Source organism: Radiomyces spectabilis (assembly GCF_025331425.1).
Source record: "Radiomyces spectabilis strain NRRL 2753 chromosome Unknown BYT42scaffold_9, whole genome shotgun sequence".
NCBI lineage: Eukaryota > Fungi > Mucoromycota > Mucoromycetes > Mucorales > Radiomycetaceae > Radiomyces > Radiomyces spectabilis.
This window is the reverse complement of record NW_026251934.1, coordinates 1,318,283-1,339,707: the sequence shown is the minus strand read 5'-3', so window position 1 is coordinate 1,339,707 and position 21,425 is coordinate 1,318,283. Positions and strand designations below refer to the sequence as shown.

The following is a 21,425-nucleotide window of genomic DNA, read 5'->3' as shown; positions in this document are numbered from 1 at the left end:
ATTGACAATACGAATAAAATACAAAAAAAAGGACAACTGAAAAAAACAAAAAGGGACTGGAAATTAAAAAAGATAAAAAAAAGCAAAAAGACGAAAAGGCAAAAAGACGAAAAGATAAAAAGACGAAAAAACAAAACGGCAAAAAGACAAAAGAAAAAAAGGAAAGACGACGGCGACAGGAGCAGATCAAGGTCTCGGTGCGATACGGATATGGGAGCAACGGCGACGAGACCCTGCTGGCAGATTTTCCCAATGATCGTGTTTAGTGGATCCTGGACGTAGCAATTCAATATTAACGAAATAATGGCGGCCCCATTTTGAGATATCGCTATTCCAGGCGTGCCATGTATGATAATGTGGGTGATCTGTATGACGTCGTAAGAAGCGGTCAAAAACGGCCTGAAAGGCGATCGACTCGGTACTTATATGAGGCTGCAGATTGGGTGGAGCAAGGTTAACGTACCCACCCTGCAGGAACCGTTGGTCTAGAAACCGGCGAAGGAGACCCAGGGCATCGGTATCATAGATGAATTGCCTGAACGGCTCCTTCGATCGTTCACCCGAACTGACCTGCAGCGGTTTGCGACGCTGGTTCGCTGGGACGTCGGCATGACCTGGGATGATTTCGGTTCCGGCGGTGGTATCGCCGAGACGAAGACGTTCTTGCTGCCAAAGGCGAACAAGGTGCGCTCCGTCTTCTTGCGCCCTCAGGTATGTCAGGTTGCGCAACGCTCGTACCCCCAGTTGCTCTCCATCTTCACTCTCGAGACCAATGCCTTCAGGCAGGAACCGCAGTCTGCACATTCGATCTTCCTTGCGATCGCTGTCAAACAGGGAATTTGGAAACTTGAGCTGCAAGGTGCGTTCAATCGAGCCGTCGAGCCAACGTAGTCGGGCAGCCCAGGTCGCAGGAACATAGATGAGACGACCCTCCATGGTTGCTGTATATTCGTACTCTTCGGACTGCTGGCTTAACCAATGGGTGACACGGTGCCTTTGGTTTTGGGAGCTAAAGTGATCAGCGGGAAGGAACTGTTTCATCCATGCACCCCACTGTGAAGCTGCCTGAGTCATCAATTCCTCATCGTACAGCCATGATCCATCGTCGGCGGCACCTTCGGGGGCAAATTGGCGAAGTGCATTGTAGCAGGGGTGTGTTCGCGACGCACCAACATACCGCATGGCACTAGCAAAGTAGCTGGTGCCTTCATTTCGTGTTATTGCCCAATCAACCCATGACTGCTTATCGCTTCGGTCCAAGTGTATATGCAACGAGGGCATGTTCATGCGCCAAAGTCTCTCCACTTGCTGACGACGTTCCAAACTGCCAGGAGCACCTTCTGCAACACCATGCTGCGACATATTCTGACGAACAATGTCTCTCCAAAGCTCGCTCCGAGTCTCAGCAACATTACGTGGTTGCCGTCGCAGATTTTGGACACGTTCACTAATGATGTTGGCTTTGAGTTGTTCAATGTCACGGTACAGTCTTTGGAGACGAGGGTCCAGCAACGATCCATCCATGATGGAAGGCCAGATGCGTTCGATCATCTGCCTTCGTGAGCCTCCTACTTCCAGGATACAATTGAGGACCATCTCAGCGATGATGAAAGTCACGGACCATGTGAGTTCCATCAGGTGGATGAGTTCTTGTGAACGCGGGCCGTAACGTTCGTACCCGGGATCAAAATGGGGCACAATAATGGCCACTCGCTGTTGTCGTTCTTCCTCATCCCCAGAGGACTCCAGCCACTCTTCGTCCAAAAGATAGACCAAACGGGGCACGCCAACGTGTTTCAGGAACCTAGGTCCGGGCTGGTGCGTTAGACCATGGCTGTGCAGAAAGTCAGCAAAAGCGAGGGAAGTCACCTCCCGGGAAAAAGTGACCACGACCAACGGCTGGACAAGGTTGAGATAGTGAGTCAATTGCCGGACACCAGCGTTCCTCGCGTTCGAGGTATCCAACCAAGGGAACGCGTCTACAAAAGGGAACGCAGCCCCCATGAAATCTTCCTGCCGCCATTCGGTGCGACCATCGGCGTAAGCTTTTTGAGCGGCAAGCAACTGCTTCGTCAATAAGCCCGCTCGAGATTGTTCGAAAAAGGGGCGCGCTTCCATATAATCCCCAAAGGTAATGTCGTAACCGACAAGAGCCAGTACGACACATCCTCTCACCGATAGCGGTGTCGCTTGTTGCCTGAGCATAGTAAAGATATCGGCAGAGGAAGGCAGCTGATGCATCGTTATTTCTGTGCGGATTTCCTCTACCCAAGGACGTAGACTCTCCACCAAGTGTTGGTCCGAGTTGGCATGTTGCTCAAAAAGATGGAAAAATTGGCCGCGCGTTTGCATTAAGATGTTTCTCTGTTCCTCGCTCGGTTGGTAAGAGAAGAATTGGCCACCATGCTGGATATTCAGCAGCTTATCGACACCAAAGAAAGCAATGATGCTTTGCTCTTGCAAGTCTCGTGTCGTACTTGTACTGCCAAGCAGCGGCATTCTAGCTTGAGTGAACTCGTAAATTTGGACGCCTTCAAATGCCTGACGATCCACCGTATACAGCGTCTGCAGGAACTTGCCAAGAAAACCGCCTCTGGATTCAACATCTTGAATGTGACGCCGGATAGGTTCGCCGCGGGTCATGCCAACATAGCGTACGTGGAAGCGGTCCCACGGATACATGGTCGATAATTTGGCGAGCCAATCTTCGACTTCCTCAAATTCGGTCTCCTCCTCAAGCCACACAGTCAACATGCGACGCAAAGTTCGCTGCGTCAGACTCCAGCTTCTCAAGTAGTATTTTACAGCCAGAGGCCTCTCGGTATGCCCGATAAATGCGGAATTCAAATATAGTATTGTGACCAACTGATCATCCCAAAAGTCACGGTGGTCCTCCATAATGCCTCGAACACTGTTATGGTACTGGGGGGTATCAAACGGCTCACGCAATAGGTAGCTTGCTGGGAAAAAAATGGAAGGAACCTCGAGTTCAGCCTGGGTCATGCGCTCAGCAATGGTACGGGAGACATATCGCTGAATATCAGTGCCAGCCAAACGGGAGATATGGGTAAGCATTCTACAGTATAAACGGCGTGAGTGATTGGATCCTTTTGCAGAGTTTGATAATAGTGATATCAACCTGAGAAATTATTGGATGTAGAGTTTGGAAAAAGAAAACGATGGTCCGATGGTCGTTGAAAGCAATGACAAAAGAGGAAAGCGATACCCGCCTGTGGTTTTTCTTTGGCACATGAATTTATAGTTGTCAAGATAATGAATATAGATCTGGCTTGCGACCCATCTTTGATTCAAACAAAAAAGGTAACTTCATCCTCACCGGACAATCTGTGCGCCATTTCTGGTAGGCAATGTCATAAAAAAACTTGAATACATTAGAGATCCTCCTTAAAAACAGTTTATTTTGATAACATTGATCAAACATGAAATTCTATCTGTAGATCTCTTGAAATAATCTCAAGATTTCTTTGTTACGACTCAATTTGAATGCATGCTGCATAAAACTAGTAATAAAGCAGCCAACCTCTGTTTTTACGTGGTGGTGGCGCTTTTGACTTTTTTTTTCTTAAAATAAAAATGGTTGCACTCTTACAAGAAAAAAGTCATCTGGAGGACATGAGCGGTGGCCGGTTATGGAGCTGTGGCACTCGTTACAAGAACATGTATTACAAGTCGCAATGAATAGCAACGGAGACGGCCATTGGAAAGCCAATCTCCGGTGTAACTTTAGCGGGATAATAATTCTAAAACGAGAAAGGACACACACAAAGAAAATCAATCTCTTTTTGACACCTATAAACCTACACGAACGCGTAAAAACACAGGTCCGCCATTGAAGTTCTGAATACGTCTCAAGTCCGGACAAAAGCCTTTGAATTCAGATACGACACAATCTCGGACAATTCCGATACCTGCAGCAATGACCAAGTACTCAAGGAAAAAAAAGCTCGACAAGCAACTTTTTCTTTGTCAATGCGTAAAACGAATACTGATTTGAGAGAAACAAGTCGTACATAAAGCAGGATTGCTTGGATGGGACTAAATTTGTCAGCTGTGCATAAAACTAAAAAGGAAAGGAAAGCAAAACTGAGATGATATGTTTTTCTTTTTTTTTGGAATTCAGGGGTATGTTTATTCGAGCCATTTTATTCATGGAACACTTGTATCAGACCAACCCCACACAAAAAAAAAGGTAGCAAAACTCGCAGTTCTAATCTCTAAAAGTTATGATTGACTACAGTGGCCAGCTTCGATTGCATGTGTCTATTGAGCAGACAGAACCATCGACATCAAGAGAACGATGGAACGACTGCAAATATATAATGAACTTTTGAGCGGTGGGCTAACCGATTACCACACTTTTGCCGGGTTAAGAATTAACCTTTCTTTAACCATGTTTATGCTAGACTCTCCCGCAGTGTTTAGCCTTTGGATTATCTTTCTCAAGATAATATACTGGTGAACTAACTATAGTCCGTCAAGTAAAAAGTCAGTTGAAAGGTCGCAGATCGTACATGAAATATGTAATGTGGGGGCTGGAAGGCCGATCGTTAAGAAGAATTGATGTATTGATTTTATAAAGTCTCTTATGAAAACCACCTCCGTAAACAAAAGTATATCAAATTGCCGTACATGGTGCCTTATAAAGACGAAAACGGGTCAAAGTGAAACGATTGCTGTTAAGCGAATACCTTTTACCCTTGATTCATTGAAGAATACAATGAATTGAGATCAGAAGCAGTAGACCGGTTGTTGGTTTCTGAGAGTCTTGCCCCATTTTTATTTATCGTTTCCATTCTTCTCAACATAAACTTGTCAAGTCGAATAATTTGTTGTTGTCCCTCTTTCATCACTGTCTCCCATATTTCTTTTTTTTTCTTTTTACGAAACCGACGTCTATTCCTTTTGAAAGCTCCCATGCCTTGCTACTCGCTTGCATTACACGATCCATATTATTGCAAGCTCTGTTCCTTTTTTTTTCTTTTTACAAGGGTATATAAATAAATGTATCATCATGCAAATCAAATGGTGGCTGGAAAGACAGGAAAGAGGGGAGTAGATAGGTAGGAAGGTAAACATTTCAAGTGTTCTCAGCAATTTTGAAGCATTCTAAATTATGAGGCTTCATTGGGCTGGGTCGGTGAACCAAGGCAATTGGTCAATGTCCTGCAGCCGAATACGCTTTTCAGGACGTCGGACGAGGATACGATGGACGACGTCTTTGGCTTGTGGGCTGATATCCTTGGTAGGATCGGCAACCACGGGCCATTTGACTTCGGCTCGAATGATGCGGTGAAAGAGATGGGATAGTTTTCCTCCGCGTTCATTCTGGTACATAAAAGGAAGATAGCCGACCAACATGGCGTATAAAATGACGCCCAATGCCCATGTATCGGTCTCACGACCGTCGTACGGCAAGCTTTGGACAATTTCCGGGGCCGCGTATTCATCGCTGCCGCACCGTGTGGTCAGTTTTGGACCGCCTGGTTCTACCACTCTTGCAAGCCCAAAATCGGCCACCATGAGATGAGGATGACCGTCTACCATTTGTATCAGAATATCTAAGAAACTCTACTATGTTAGAACTTTTTTTTTATAATAAAAAGGGTTGTTATTGTTATCCAGGATCCACCTACTTTCGAGCTTGAGATCGCGATGGATGAGATTGTGTTCATGCATCCAACCCACCACGTGGACAAGTTGAAGAAACAGATTTTTGATGAGCGCTTCATCGACCTTTTGATCTTTTTGAGCGAGTTTCTGATGCATGGCTTGAATGTAATCAAATAGTTCTCCGTCCTCTACGTATTGAAGAACGATACACAGATAGTGCTGTGTTTCCATGGTCGCTTCAAGTTTGACAATATTGGGATGATCGAGAAACTAGAAAAGAATTCGTTCAACGCCATGCCCTCACGACACGCTCGTAAAAAGCTTTCTCCTGCCGAACGAGCCTACCTTGAGCACCTCGACTTCTCTTTCGATGCTCGATCGGACGCGAGCATCACTTCGCATCGCCTGTTTACATATAGTTTTAATGGCATACCTTTCTCCGGTCATGATGTTGGTCCCGCAATACACCTTGGAAAATGCACCGCTGCCCACCAGCTTTTCAATCTGGTATTTCCAAATGCGTTTGTACAAAAGATCCTCGTCAATTATTTCACTGGATAAAGAAGAGGATGATAACTGGTGAACTCTGTTGTTGTTGTGGTTGCTATGATTCTGGGAAAAAGGTGTCGGCAGGATATGATTCTGCGTCTCGGAAGCGCTATCGGACGAATCTGATTCTTCCAGATCACCAAGCATGGGAAACTCTGATAATGAGGGGATCTTGTTGGATTCAACGGAAATGGACGGAGACACAGAGAGGGTCGGTATATTGTTGGAAGGTAACGTAAGCGATGGGCGGTGTTCATTGTAAAGGTATGCCGTCGAGTTACTGGGAGACACGATATGATGGTTCGCAGAAACATGCTGGATGGCCAGAGTAATGGATGAGGTACTATTCCTTGGTGAGGAAGGCTGTTGCGCAGGACTGGGTAAGGAAACGATATCATCCAAGACAAGCGATGGTAGCTGGGATATCAGTGACTCGATATCCTCTTCCTGCGAAAAGTTGGATTTCCTCGGGATCGCCACACTAGGTGAACTCGATATATCTTTTTTCTCTGCTTTTGGGGTCCGATAAATCGACATGAGAGGACCCAGACGATGTGTAAAGCGATCAATGGCACGTTTCGTTTCATGATCACTCTTGGAGGGTGTCGCTTCCGCATAATCATCGTACGAAATGGAGGCTCGCGGCCGATTGTTACGCAATACATCCGATAAAATCGAGGTGGGTTCGGTGCCCAACGATTTCCATTTACCCAGTGACAGTAGAGGATGCTTCTTCTTCTTTGGTGCTTTCCTTCCACCAAAACTGAACAAAGCGGCAAATCGATGGCTAAACTACACGACTTATTAATCAAGGTACAGAAGCTGGCCCTATCAAGACATACTTTCTTTTTCTTTCCTAGACTTTGTTCCTCCGTTGGCAACGCATCGGTATATTCTTCTCGGTCATCGTAAAAAGCACCTTCGGATGTTACTTCCTCCTTTTTGATTTCCGAAGAAAGTCCATCAGGAAACGACGCCTGTGAAGATGAGCCAATCGTATGGCTGAGCACCTGTAGTGAACTCATAGCAAGTATTTGTATCGGTGAAAACTGGTCGAGTCCGCGAAGAGACGGGAATTTTGACTCTGAAAAAAAAAAGGATGTAGGAAAGGCAAATCAGTAAAAAGCACAGCCCAATTTAACCCACAAGCGAAGTTGTCTTTTGAATGCTTGTGACGGACATTTCTTATTTGCCTAGACTCTGGCGTCTGGAAAAGAACAGGAATGATCTTGTTCTACGATACCATGTTTAAAAACACCATTATTCTGTTCTCTGCAGCTACACGAGTCGTCCATTTCGCATTCCATGAGAAGAGTGAGTGTCGTAACACTAGGGTAACAAGTATTTCTAACGTCGTTCTATTTTTATAACAGATATGGCTTGGTTCTTGCCATAGGAAAAGAACGTTATACACCATGAACCAAGTTTTCGAAATGAGAAAAAATTTACATGGTGAAAGGTGTAAGATCCTTCATCGTGGGGGTGCAATAGGACCTACCTTCTGGGAAGCCTTGCGAGAGGCATGATCGGAAGTATCTGCTGTTAAGCGATCAGGTATCTTTTTATAGCCTTGTTTCATCCAATAAGAAGTACGCCCATTTTCTTTGCAGGTTTAGCCAACGCATATTTGCATTCTTTTGAAAAACTGTTGATTTCACTCACTCTCTCTTTTTCTGTTTTTTGGTTCATTAAATCCTTTTTCCCCACGCTCCCAGGATTAGCATTAGTCTGCAACGAACATATGCTCACTTATCCTTAAAAAAGAAAGAAAAGCTTTTAGTGACTTGCTTACATCTCAGGGCACATGCCCGCCTGCATCTTTGTCGCATTGCATTCAAAATCATGCAAAAAAAAAAAGCAACTCGAAAAGACGGCCACTGATTGGCTGTGGACGATTCGTAAAATACAAAAAGGTACAACGATCACAATGGGACTCGAACCCACAATCTCCAGATTCGAAGTCTGGCGCCTTAATCCATTAGGCCATGTGACCGCTTTTTTGACTAAATTTTTTTTTTAAAATCTAGGAAAATATGATGATGACGTCAACCGTAATTTAATTGGCTGGATGTCATGAGCCCATGCTTCTTTTGGCATAGTCGGGCAGGTGCCGCAGGATTTCTCTGGAGGAAAAAAAAAGGGGAAAATTAACATCGAGAGGTTGTCTGTGAAAATGGTATAACGAAAAAGTTGTGCTGACTGTGAGCATCTATACAAAGACAAAAAAGATATAGAACCGCAAGAAAAGAGATTGAATATGGATGCCATGTTATTCAGGGATTGTAAACTGGTGTTTTCAATGTTGGTATTCGATGGTGTTTATTCAATTCAGCTTACAGAATATTCATACGATCGTCAATGATTCACGATCCAGAGGGTGATTTTTCAGGCAACTACATTATCAGGTACAGAAAAATAAAGAACACCGATGCTATGAGTAAAAAATAACGTCAAAGTGTGATGAATGGTTTCAGGAAATCTTAAAAAAAGGATCGGTAAAACAAGCTAAACATACAACGTCAAGAGTCGATGGTTGATTGATGCAATTATTTCTCAAGTGGGATGCATGAACGGATCAGTGATCCTTGTATTTTCCTTTGTGAAAATTTAGCGATGAAATCAAGTTTTGCATAACGATGTTTCCGCAGTGCTTACGAGATGAGTGGCAATAATAAAACCAACCAAGAAACACTAGGCAGGCACAGCGCAAGGCTCTTTCAATAGGAATAAAGCGACGTATAATGGGTTGGATTAGACAAGAGGGGAACAAGGTAGGAGCAAACAAAGGTAGGATAAAGTGATTTATCGAAAGTTATGGAGCATCATAAAGAACCCTCGCCGTCGCGACTCTCATTCGGTCTTCGCTATTGTACGTACGACAGTTATTGCTACGTCTCTCAACTTTTTATCTTCTCAGCCAACTGCTGTCGTAGCATCCATAATAAATGCACAATTCGGTGAATGATTGCTTTGCTAGGTCGTAGGTTCGTGCGCAGCATCCATTTTTCTTCCTAACTCATCAGCTGCAACTGTTGGTTTGCCTAACACCAATCCCGTATTCTACCATGAAGAAGTCAAGCTTGCCACAACAAAACAGAACAATATTGAACCGTTGAGCAAATTACATCAGCGATTGAAAATGCGCACAAGATGAACCTGCTGCGTGGATGTCACGGCACATCAGGGAAACTCTCGCCAAACATGTGTATACGATTGCTGTTCTGCCGACCTGAGTTACAAGTGACAACCCAAAGCAAATGCATAACGAGTAGGGCAAATGATCTGAAATTCTGAATATCTGTGTGCTTCCTGAGTTCTCCGTTCAACTTGTGCCGTGATGGAGCTAAAAAAGTCCAGACGTTCAAAATGACGTTTCCCACTACGATGAGAATAAAGTTATTAATTTCGAGGGAGATGAACATTGTAAGGGTAAACTTCTACACGACAGATGCTCTACCGCTAATGGTTTACCGCCATTTCTTCTGTAATTATTAAGAGCTCGGTGGAAGTTAAAGCATTTCTCAACATACGGAAACAGAAAAAAGTCTCCTGTAAGAGGCCTTCTTTCTCGCGTGAGGCGAATATCAACGGTTTCATGAAACGACATTTTAGCCTATGAATGAGGTTAAAAAGAGAAAGGGTATCTTTCCTTTTCCTTATTTTTTTTTCATTTTCCTTTGTTTTTTGATAGAGAGAAAACCCATTCGGCGTCACATCGCGGTAGTGTAAGGCGAAGGACACCAGTGGATCTCAGAGATGGCAAGCCAGAGCCCCGAGATCCGGGCGCAAAAAAATTAGATTAACAACAATGCCGAACTATGTTCAGCGTTATAGTTGTTAAACTATAAAGAACAGATACTACACTTGATCTTAGCCAAAAGGCCTGAGAGGATGCGGTTCATCGAGTTGTTAGGAACCCTCCTTTTTATAGTTTTCTGTTGACCGTTCTAGTTTCGCCGCTTGAAGAAGGGACTGTTACTTTTTCGTCGAAGGTTCCGGAAACTATACAATTCAATGATTGGCCAGGTCTCCGAGCTTTTGGCGGACTTTGAACAAGTGGGAAAAATCAAGATTTTTGAGAGGAATGGAGGTGTCGATTACATTAGTTTTGGTCAAGCGTCTGAAAAATAAACATTTCATTCTTGCTTCTGAAAATATCTTCGATGTTTTTTTTTGATATTGGTGCCTGCAGCGAAAGGATCATCGTAAACAACAACATAACAAAACGGGGTTCAAAGCAATCATTCCCCCACAAATAACGCGTCACATGAGTTTTTCAGTGCGAATAAAAAAAAAAACTTTTCATTGGGATATGTGGATAAACTGTACAAATGGATTCAGGGAAAACAATTTTGACAAAGACGGGATTTTAAAACAAAAAGTCCGTTTGTCAGAGCCCCAATGGCGAATTGTAACGGAGAACAGAAAAAATGTCAAAAAAACGAAAAAAAAAAAACGCGAATGCGGGATAGGTTAAAAGGGAATGAGGGTAATGAGAAGGGATTCGAAAAAATACTAAAATGACAGTAACAGAGTACAGGAGTTATCAGATGTTGTTGGGATGATGATAGTTATTAGGAGGGAAGACTAAATGTAGATGCAGGAGCCCGGTCAACCATCAATTTAGAGATTGGCCTTGATGTTGGCGTTACGTTCGTGTTTATCCATGGTCATATCAATGGCTTTTCCAGTGCACCAAAGGAAGATGGATACAGATACGCCAACGTAGAAGAAAGTGCCGTTGGTCAAAATTTCAGGTGAGGCCAAAGCAGTCTTTGGTTTCTTCTTTTTTGGCTTTTCTTCTGAACCACCAGAAGCACCGTGTTCAGCTTCTTTTTTGTCACCAGGAGCTCCACCAGCAGGAGCTGTCTCTTGAGGTTTATCACCGTCTTGACCAGGATTGCCTTGCCCGCTGCCAGCAGCAGGATCAGCACGAATCACCAAGCGTCGGGTATCTTGTTTGTCAAATTTATAATGGTTCTTCTAAAATGTAAACAATGATGAGATGACTTTGTTCACGTCGTTTTTGCTCACAAAACTGCTTACCAAGCTAGTATTATCAACCAAATGGTTGTTCACCAGTGAAGCCGCTGAGGCTAGCGCCATGAAAAATGCCAATAACGAAGCAATAATGAGAACGCGCATTGTCAGAAAAAAAAAGGAAAAAGATCAGGTACGATCTGATAAGATTAGTTTTTCGATCTCTATTTATAATGACTGTTGGCCCTTGAATATTTTTTTTTTTTTTTTTTTCGTGTAGATCAAGATGCCGAATAAAAAAAAAATTGTTTGGGCTTCATTTCGGTGGACTCGACTGTCAGTGGAGAATGAAAAAAAAATCTGATAATCATCAAGCTCACGACATCCAAGGTTACACAAGAAGAAGAGAACCTTCGATCTTTTGCTGATATGATTTGATCATACAGTTAAATCGTAGATCTTCCCTTTTTTTTTCTTAGCGGTATTATAATAACTGATTTTTGGATAGATCAAAAAGATAAAGCATCGGTCCCCCTGGTATAACTTGTAAATTGTGGCTGTTTCCACGCACCCAGACGATCAAAAGCCGCCACCATGGCATTTTCATTGATATCCCGATCAATTTTCATTCCGTATCAACGGATGAAACAATTTTATCGAAACAAAAAGATTAACTTGGGGATTCCCCGTGATTTTTCTTTTCCCCTCTTTAACGAGATTCGAATGCTTTGGCTGATTTTGATAAAATAACCAGTTATGGATAATATCCAAAGGTGAAAAATATCACCCATTGCAAGAAAGATCGACTGAGTAAAAAACAAAAAAATCAAAATCTGATAAAAGAATTGTGACACCAACTACGTGCATGTCGGAACCAATCAGCTGAAATTGAGGCGGAACATTGACATGGTACAGTAAAAGGGACCCCGAGTTATCTGACGCGAGATTCAATGGTAGCTGGGTATCAACAATTGACACTAGTGGAACATAGGTCGCCCGATATTTATTCGGATGATTATTATGACACCTCTGTTTTTTTCCCTGGGGGTGGGGAAAGATAAAGGCACGGGGCAAATAAAAACAAAAAATAAAACACGGACGATCCCCGGTCTATATGTTTCAGTTCAGCAATTATAACCTTCCTTTCTGGTTATTTTTTATTCCAAATATATTCCTGTATTCTTTTTTCTTCTTACGGAACGGTTCCCTAAAGATTTTGAATCGCGAGATATAAGAGATTTAACGATGATAAAATGACGGAGAAAGACAGAATAGAGGTTTCAATAGAGCGGGTTATCTGTGAATACTACAAGAAGAAAAACATAAAGACTTGACGAAAGTAGAAAAACAAATATTTTTTTTTTTTTTTTCACGCGAACAAGGAGAAAAAAGAAAGTAAAAAAAAAGATCGATATAATTATACAAATGGGTTAGCCGCCAAAATCCGAATGAGGGGTGGATTTCTGATAGGGTTGGCTGTGATAACGACGCGTACGTAATCAAAAGGACGAATAATTTGTCGATACTCTTCGGCAATGGTGACCTCCTGTTGCTGATCTTTGATGGCTCGCAGCGATAGCGACCGAGGGCGACGTTTCACCGGCTCACTGACCGGGGAGGACGTTTCTTGATGCTGGATCGACAGCCCATTGACCGTATTACAAAACTCATCGTCGTAGGGTCGCTGTTCAACCATTCGATCCGAGGTCGCCACTCCGGGGGTCCAGAACAAATGCAACACACTGTCGGCGGCGCTGAAAATCGCGGATTTCAAAGGAAGGTTAATGACGTGAATGCGTCTCTCTAATCCCAAGGTCGGCACCACTACGTCAAACGACTGTTCTTGCACTCCCACCACAATCGCTTCATGCGTCATGGAAGGATTGAGTAAACGGCTCATCACCAAATGATTCATCTGTTCCCGCGCATTCAAAACTGCCTGACTCTTGACATTGCAATATCGTGCCATTTTCTGAATCATTTCACATTCAATGTAAAACCGTTTCTCTACAAAATCCGCAATGATGATACCATGTCATTCAATTCGGTTTCCAGCCTATCGTATTGGTGTTGTCAGGGGTTTTATCGCTTACCTCCGTTCAAGGCCGCTTCCAACTGTCGATGCACGATAAGATCCGTGTAACGTCGTGAAGGTGAAGTAAAATGTGTATAAAGTGGTACATTCATTCCGTAATGATGATATCGGCTGATATCAAATACCCCCGTACAAAAGTATTTGGGCATGTTCATGGTCTTTCGTACCAAGGCTGTAATGACCGATCTTGCCGCATCATTCGTAATGGCATCAATGGATTCCCGTAGTGTGCCCGACGACGAGGGATTGATTTGATAACCGAGGTTTTGCAGGTATTGCACAAGCTCACGCTACACAAAAAAAGGGGACATCTCTTTATCAGCAAAACCAGATGACAAGATAAAAAAAGCCCCCTTGATGCAATAGGGTCATCCCTTCAGAGCCATGCGGTCACTTACAAGTTTACGATGGTTGGGGGGCGATTGTGAGCGTAGAAGAGCATGTTCTGGAAAGTGACGTGAGATCTTTTGTGCGACCATTTGATTCGCAAGTAATGTGAACTCTTCGACAATCTCGTTTGCTCGGATTTTAGGCAAAATGGCAATCTTGCTAGGTTGTCCATCGCACCACGTTACGGATAATTCCGGTTCCTCCAAGAACAGGGCGCCTTTTTGACGACGCGCGTCTTTCAACTTTTGACTAATGGAATATAGTCTCTTGACATCGTGCACCAAGGATTCCGTGTCAGCGTCACTCAACGTATCAGGCACCACACCATCATCCAAGATCCTCTGCATTTGCGCAATCGTCAGAATTCCTCGCGATCTATCGGACACGTCAATTCAACCGATTCGTTACTTTCGCCACCGTCGGCCGGTTTAATTTTGCTTACTTGATCACGGTCCTTTCATATTCCGTCTTGATGAGATCTCCCGAAGCATTGAACTTGCAAATTACGGAAAAAGCGAATCTAACGATGAAATGGATTTGACTCAATTTCCATCCATTTTTCCGTTTCTTTTGGCATGTCGCTTACCTTTCTTCATGAGGCAATAATTCGGTGCATCCCTTTCGAAGTTCTTCTGGCCACAAGGGGACCGATTTGTGAAGTCGAACCGCTGTAGCACGAGAACGGGCTTCCTTGTCAATAGCTGAATGAGGCGTGACAAACGCAGAGACGTCCGCCACGTGGAATCCGACTTGATAGATGTTATCAGCAATGGTTTCCACTGAAATCGCATTCTCGTAATCTAGAAACAATGGTGTTAATCCATTTTGTTAGATCCGATAAGGCATCAAGGCTTCCATCTTCTCTTTTCTTCTTTGTTTACCTCCAGTATCCAAACTGTCCAAGGTCCAACAGCGTGTTTCGCGCAAGTCCAATCGGCCACGTAGTGACTCCTGGTCTACGGACCACGGCAATCCCGGCAAGCATTGCAAGACAGCTTCTGAAAATGGGTCATCCGAGAAATTGTTATCCGCAAGAATGGCTTGAAATTGTACTTCAAGATCCTTGACAGGCCCCAGTTCGTCCATCAGAATACCAAACGGGTGCAGTGATGTGATAGGCCATCTTTTAATGGATCCCTAGAAGCATTGATGAAAAAAACGGCGTACAGACCAAACAAGAAACAGCAAGGGGCAGATGGCTTACCAAAAATAATCGGTCTTCAAATTGTTCGCTGTTTTCCAGGAACCCTTTGGGTGCTTGTTCAACAGGGATAGCAATCAAAGGCACTCGTTTATCGGTAGGTTTAAACCAGATAATACGCGGAGACGATTCTTTTGTGGATGACTGCTGGGCATCCTCACCTTCCGTAAGGCTCTTTGGACGCTTATTGCTTGGGCGCATCAATCCGAGAGTTCTACGCAAATGAAAAAGGATAAAACCCCATATTTTGACAGAGTGTTACCGATTGTTTCCTTTGTGGCGGCCCCGTTTCATTTTGCATTGACACTTACCCTGAGAATAATTGATTTTGAGCGCGTTCGAGGATGGCTACCACGATCCCGCAGTAACGTGGAGTGACTTTATCAATGTCCTCTTCGCCACCAAAGATGATTTCTTTTTCATCTTCTTCATCGGGTCGTCGCAACACCGGTTGACCATTGTTACGGGCTAGTTTGGCTTCTTCCTTTTCTTGCTTTTCACGCATCACCTTATCGACCTCGACAAGACGTACCGCCACCACATCACCTTCCAGAGCTCGGTTTCGATCGCGCGATCCACAGATATAAATATCGGCATTGAAATCTTCGCAAAACACATACGCATCGGATCGATTTCGCTTATTCACCCTCAGAATCCCGCTCACTAGTTGATGCGATTTCAATAGAGGCACAAGACTGGAGAAAGGAAGATGAGCCGTAAATAAAGCGCGTCGTTGCTGGGAGGTTCCTTCGTCACGGGGGAAACTGAATCGTGTCGGTGTGAAAGGGACCAACGGAATGGCCGAATGAGATGTCGACCAAGCAGAGGAAGCTGAAACCGAAAAAGCAAATCAAAATATAAACACACGGACATTGAAATAGAAAATGCCAAGTGAATGTGGCAAGAAAAAAAAAGACTTACGAGCTCGCCAATCATTATAGTTGCGAGAGGAGCGATGTTGTTTGGCAATATCAAGGTTTAAACTGGTAGGTTTACCTGCTTGACGATGACCGGGTTTGTTGGTGGTGGCGTCATAGGATGCCGTGTATTGCAGCGAGGTCCGCTTGTTTGTGTAGTGAAGTGAGCGTCGATCGTTGTTGTAATCTTGATCAGAGTAACGATGATGATGATAGCGTGTGCTTGGTTCGGACAATCGACGATTATGCTTCTGCTGTTCCTCGTGATAAGAAGATCGGTAGCGACGATCTTCATCGGTGGGCCGATTATGGTAAGCGCCTGTCAATTTGGCTTCGGCTTCGGCCAAAGCGTCGGCTCTCGAGATGCTGTATTCGTCGTCATCTTCAGCAAATCCCATGCGCTGATTGTAATCCAGGAAACTCGACCGCCTTTGATTTTCCAATCCCAAGTTGACCGAGGAATGTTGCGTTTGGGTCATGGGAAAATTGTTGAAATTGGCCACCGACACCCTTTGTTTGCGCACGCCCAATCCAGAAAGAGCGGGTTCATAAAACCCCGTATCGTATCCATGCACGGGTCGTTTATGATCTTCCTCTTCGTTCACAGTATGTAAAGCGCTTCGATGACGATGCGCGATAGGGTTCAATGGCGCGTAAGCTGATTTACTTCGTTGCTGCTGACTCTTGTCATAGTAACTCGAGCCACCGGATAGTTCCAACGATGAACGCCTTGCTGTGTCACCCGGTTTCCCAGGCATCTACTTGATGGGAATACAATCGTAACATACAAACCCCATTGATACATGCCAGGAGAAGATAAAAAATAATAGATAAGCCCATTACGATCCATAAAATGCATATGACAGAACGAAAATATCGGATAAAAAGAAATAGAGTATAATCATGAGCATAAAAGATAAAAAAGAGAAAAAAAAAGAAACCCAGGCCGGTTGACATGTGTGGCACGAACCTTAATCATGGGCGGGTCGAAAAGACCGTGAGTGGACTCTGGTGCGGTTTGTCCATCCAAATCCAAAAGATCCATGATGTTGAAAAATAAGGAAAGGAAAGGGAAACAGAATTAGCGAAGAGGAAGAAAAGAGAAAAGGAAAAGAAAAAGAAAAAGAAAAGAAAATAAAAACTAGTAAAAAAGGGGGATATTGCATCCATGCTTAAGGGGTGGCAAAACGTCGTAAAAAAAAAGAAAAAAGCACTCTGGCTCCTCCTTGTGTTCTATCAATCAAAAAAGATATCGGTGGCTAGCTTTTTTTTTTCATGCTAGCATGGTGGAAAACGCCCCTGCTTCTGTTTTTCTCTCTTTCTCTTTTAAAACCTGATCTTAGAAGAAGGATCCAGCTTCTTCTATATAAGCTGGCCTTATCTCCTTATTTTTCTGCTTTCAATTTTTTTTTTCAGTGCCTTTTTTGAGTTTGAGTGTTTGTGACGGGTCGGCCACAAAGGGATGGTGTCACTTACAGATGCCAGCCATCAAACCATCAAAAGTGGCCTGAGGAATCAACCGTCACTGACGGACATTCAAACCATCCATGATATGATAAATTCCGCGTGGACCAATCAATTTTGCATACGTCCGGGAAACTTGCACTTGGCAGAAAACAGAGCCAGGTTACATCTGCAACTACAAAAACAACAACAAGATTGTGCCATATTTTTTTTTTTTTTGATGTGTAACGTTGATATCAAGAGCTGAATTCAACACCTGGTATCAAATGAAGCATTATCCATTGTTGTTTCATTGAAAATAATACAAAGGATCAGTAGTCGCATCACAAGACCATTCAAAATATGCAGGAGCATCATCATCCGTATGATAGCAATTGGACCATTTTGTTAGACGCACAAAAATAGGCGGCCTTTAAGTACATGTTGATGGGGTAGGTTCATAGACAACGGCATTCTGGATACAACTAATGTTGCATTATGCGGCGTGACAGGAAATAAAAAAAAAAATTAAAAAGAAGTTTGCCGACATGACAGACTTGCATGCTTACATCAGTGCGTTTCTTTACCGTGCATCAATTATCAATTCTAGCACCATTTCGCCTCAAGTTCGACGGTCACTTTTTTTTTTAGTAGACCAATAGACTGCTCAGCTGTGTTCGGCTCAAACCACACCAAAGATACGTTAAAAGTTGACGCAAAACAATAGACACCAAAACCGTCTGTCTATACGCGGTCCGATTGCTCTATATGGGTTGAAGCATCCCATCTGCTGTCATCCTCAAAATAACAGAAAAAATTAATGAAAGCGTGTTTGTTGTCATGATTTAGGCCTCTGTCATTGTCTTTGTATGGCCGCCAATGACTAGGCTCATAAAAAACGAATCTTATCAGGGCAATGCATTTTCTTCAGATGAATTTTTGGATAATGACCCATTTACATAGAATTGTTCGTATGCTTCCGGCGCCTGAACCCAGGTATGAAAGCATTGGTCGAGCAAGCATGTTTTCGCAGCTTGGTATGTTTTTGCTTGAAGCTTAAGTTCGCGATAAGTAGAAGCGCTAACATTCTTGGATCTGTGGAGCATGGCATTAGATCGTCTCAATTTGGCACCGGTCATATTCATATCAAATAGGTTACCTTTGTGACAGCATGACATTATTGAATGACTCGAATATTGCAGCTTTACTGATACAAGACCTAAAGATTTAATATAAATGAGAAAGGCAATACGTAACCTATTGTTTGTCCAGTGAACCGTATAAAAAAATACCTAGTTTTTGCATTGTTCACGCCTTTGGCTGCGCCCTGTTTTCGTCCATGAACGATGACTTCTGATTTCGCCATTCCAGGAACCCACAGAATGGCTTTGAATTGGCTATGAGACATCATTGAACGAGACAGCCTATGTAGATAAAGTACCTGTGCCGCTGGGAATGATTTTGGTATAATTACGGGCTTCTAATGCAGCTTTGGAGGATTCAAACTGTTTATCGGTTGCAAAAATGGTGGGTCGATTGAGTGTATATGGAGAAGGAAGATCTAGGCAAAAAATAAGACATTCATTTTTCAACAGTTGTGAAAAAGACTTGCTTGTTACCTTGAAGCCCAGCTAATCGACCGTAAAGTGCTCTTTCCAAACACTCTTTTTCAAACATGTCACCGATTACAATGGATTGTAAATAAATTGGATCAAATAGATGCGAAAGCAACGCTGACTGTAAACCGAGCACATTCCATCGCGCTAGCTTATCACTAAAAGCAATTGCTCCGGTTAGCTCTTGATTTCCTACTGATCGCTGACGTTGTCGCTTTCGTGAATACCTGCAAGACATGGACAACGTCGGTTCAGAATCCAATCTACCTGAAATCGAATGTCAACATCGATATGGGTACCATGCGAATGAAAATTTGTTTAAACGAACAACTAACCTGGTTTGGTACGAAGGATGCCTAATCTTTCGAACCCGTAGCGTCCTCTTTCGAGCTTTCCCGAGGGGATTTCCGTTTTTTGTTTCTTACTGCTATACATGTATTCGGTGAAAAAGTCGTTGTTGTCGGTGGGCGCTTTTCGTTTCCCAGATTGAAAGTTTTCAAATGATTCCGCGCTCTGTTGCTCAGCTAACGCTGTCATGGAAGCGTCGCCACCTGCGTGTTCAAACAGATACCGTTAGTTGCCACACCTTTTTACAAATTGTTCTCAGAGCCATACATGGAGAGTGACTTATATACATGTGGAAGCTGTGGTGGGGTCGTACCGTGACTCGGCCGTTTGTTTCCATAAACGGTGAATTTTGATCGTTCTTTTCATACTCCTGCAACGCATATCTAAAGATGACGGATCAATGCCTATTTACTTTCTCCAAATGCAAATAAATTATTTACTTTAAAAATCCACGTCGAGCAATAACTTCTGCATGACTGTCATTGACAAGGTGCCCGTCCTGGCTCAGTTTGCTAAAAGGCAAGCACTTTAGCCCCGTGCTACGTACATAGAGATCAGAGTTTTGCTACATGCCAATCAGTCGCTGATTCCGTTCTTATCGGTTACCCCAACGATACCACTTTGATAGAATATTCCTCCTCATCTATTTCGAGGTGCGGCCATTAGTCATTGTATTCTTTGACGTGACGAAATAGGACTCACGAGCATAAACCGCGAGAATGCAAGCAAGCACGGTCCATTCGGCTTTGGAATCATGCAAAAGTGGTTTCCCCTGTTTCGGGAGTTTGACATATTGAGCATGGCTCGCCATGGCTAGTTTATCAGCAAAGTCAGGAATATCGTGCCAGTTCATGGTAAGCAGTGGTCCTGAATCAGTTGTAAGGAAAACGCACGCCTTTTCTTTTTTTTTTTTTTTTTGGCATGTCATGACTGCCAATCGCAATTTTTTAAACACCTTTGGCATTGAAACCGATCCACTTCAAGTTTCTTATTTATCAGTGATATTGATGCGTTATTTGCCAAAGATAGAGGTCATCTTGGTAATAGAGTCAAGGCTGTTAATAGTACACACATCAAGTAGAGTCCGTTTCCATTTCGCTTTCATTTTACTATTTTGTGTGCCACTATAAGTGGTAAACGGCTGCCAGCTATTGCACATTGAAGCCGTGCCTAGCTTACCGTTTCGCAAAACATGGGTATTTCCCAAAGTAACTGCCGATTCAGGTTTTTACTGGCCATTCTTAGGTTTATAATGACGGCCACTTGGTGAAAAAGATGGTATCCTATAACAAGCCGTACACCCGCTGTGCAATGGATGCCGCCTGCCACCGGAGGTCGCCCTCTTACATTGAGCGACTTTCGTCAGTCAAAAAGCCTAACGCATACACGGCATAACCTGGGCGAGACCTCTTGACGGAACTTCGGTATATTAATGACAACCTTATGGCATACGTTGCAACGTGATTTGTTTCTGAACACGCGCAGGGCAGCACTGGTTCCCCCCCTCAGTTCCATCCCGCCCAGGCTATGATAGATCTAGAAAGATGTGTGGGTATGTTGGGTATTTAAAAAAATGAGTTAGTAAGCTCTTTGATTGATTCAAATTTTCGTCAAGATATTTTACCTTTGTTATTTGAGTTTACAATAGCCATTGATCGCTTGACACGACTTGGGTTATATGACATTGAAAAAATTTGAATTAGTATACGTTCATTACATCATAGCAAAGGAAAAGAAATTGGACTTGCCTTTGAACCAAATGGTGTAACGGAAAAAAAGAAGATGAACACCGACCTCTCAATCATTATAAAATGAAGAGAATCAAAGGGCATATATAGTATAACTGACAAATAAAAACAAATTGAATGATGCTACAGAAGAACACCAGTCGTATCATCAACCACTTTTCTTCAAAAAGAGCTCTACTCACATTTTTATTCGAAAAACGACAATACTCTGTTTGACCACAACTGGGAAAAAGATGGTATCCTATAACAAGCCGTACACCCGCTGTGCAATGGATGCCACCTGTTACTGGATGTCGCACTCTTCCCTTGAGCGACATTCGTCAGACAAAAAGCCTAACGCAATACGGCATAACCTGGGCGAGACTCTTGATGGAACTTTGGTATATTAATGTCAATACTCTGGCATACCATGAAACACTTTTAATGAACAAAGCAGCACTTATTGACCCCCTCCGTTCTGTCCCGCCCAAGGTTATGATAGATCACAAAGATGTGTGGGAATGTTGG

General features: G+C 43.3%; 5 protein-coding genes and 1 non-coding gene across 6 annotated transcripts; all 6 read right to left on the bottom strand.

Annotated features, from left to right (window-relative positions):
- Positions 1–180: 180 nt before the first annotated feature.
- On the bottom strand, positions 181–3,075 carry BYT42DRAFT_639990 (uncharacterized protein; the record flags this gene model as incomplete). Its single annotated transcript, XM_051572522.1, has 1 exon — positions 181–3,075. One exon carries the CDS (start codon positions 3,073–3,075, stop codon positions 187–189), a length of 2,889 nt encoding a protein of 962 aa, XP_051421860.1. The 3' UTR covers positions 181–186.
- Positions 3,076–5,142: 2,067 nt separating this feature from the next.
- On the bottom strand, positions 5,143–6,327 carry BYT42DRAFT_499750 (kinase-like domain-containing protein; the record flags this gene model as incomplete). The annotated part of the gene is made up of 3 exons (XM_051564661.1): positions 5,143–5,579; positions 5,655–5,901; positions 6,100–6,327. 3 exons carry the CDS (start codon positions 6,325–6,327, stop codon positions 5,143–5,145), a joined length of 912 nt encoding a protein of 303 aa, XP_051421859.1.
- A 1,772-nt stretch (positions 6,328–8,099) lies between these two features.
- Positions 8,100–8,173, bottom strand: BYT42DRAFT_t101. Its single transcript has one exon. It is a non-coding gene; the product is annotated as a tRNA-Arg (tRNA).
- Positions 8,174–10,803: 2,630 nt separating this feature from the next.
- On the bottom strand, positions 10,804–11,325 carry BYT42DRAFT_547613 (uncharacterized protein; the record flags this gene model as incomplete). Its single annotated transcript, XM_051565960.1, has 2 exons — positions 10,804–11,163; positions 11,227–11,325. 2 exons carry the CDS (start codon positions 11,323–11,325, stop codon positions 10,804–10,806), a joined length of 459 nt encoding a protein of 152 aa, XP_051421858.1.
- Positions 11,326–12,283: 958 nt separating this feature from the next.
- BYT42DRAFT_576921 (uncharacterized protein) lies at positions 12,284–16,916 on the bottom strand. The gene is made up of 10 exons (XM_051569113.1): positions 16,734–16,916; positions 15,768–16,521; positions 15,158–15,677; positions 14,850–15,060; positions 14,527–14,782; positions 14,232–14,445; positions 14,088–14,165; positions 13,654–14,020; positions 13,254–13,545; positions 12,284–13,167 (listed from the first exon to the last, which is right to left on the bottom strand). Exons 1-10 carry the CDS (start codon positions 16,806–16,808, stop codon positions 12,578–12,580), a joined length of 3,357 nt encoding a protein of 1,118 aa, XP_051421857.1. The 5' UTR covers positions 16,809–16,916; the 3' UTR covers positions 12,284–12,577.
- Positions 16,917–18,114: 1,198 nt separating this feature from the next.
- Positions 18,115–20,023, bottom strand: BYT42DRAFT_615741 (adenosine deaminase/editase; the record flags this gene model as incomplete). The annotated part of the gene is made up of 11 exons (XM_051571993.1): positions 18,115–18,301; positions 18,366–18,425; positions 18,499–18,592; positions 18,648–18,767; positions 18,826–18,980; positions 19,019–19,085; positions 19,158–19,373; positions 19,438–19,553; positions 19,611–19,709; positions 19,777–19,813; positions 19,873–20,023. The coding sequence occupies 11 exons, from the start codon at positions 20,021–20,023 to the stop codon at positions 18,115–18,117; spliced, it is 1,302 nt and encodes a 433-aa protein (XP_051421856.1).
- Between the last annotated feature and the right edge of the window lie 1,402 nt (positions 20,024–21,425).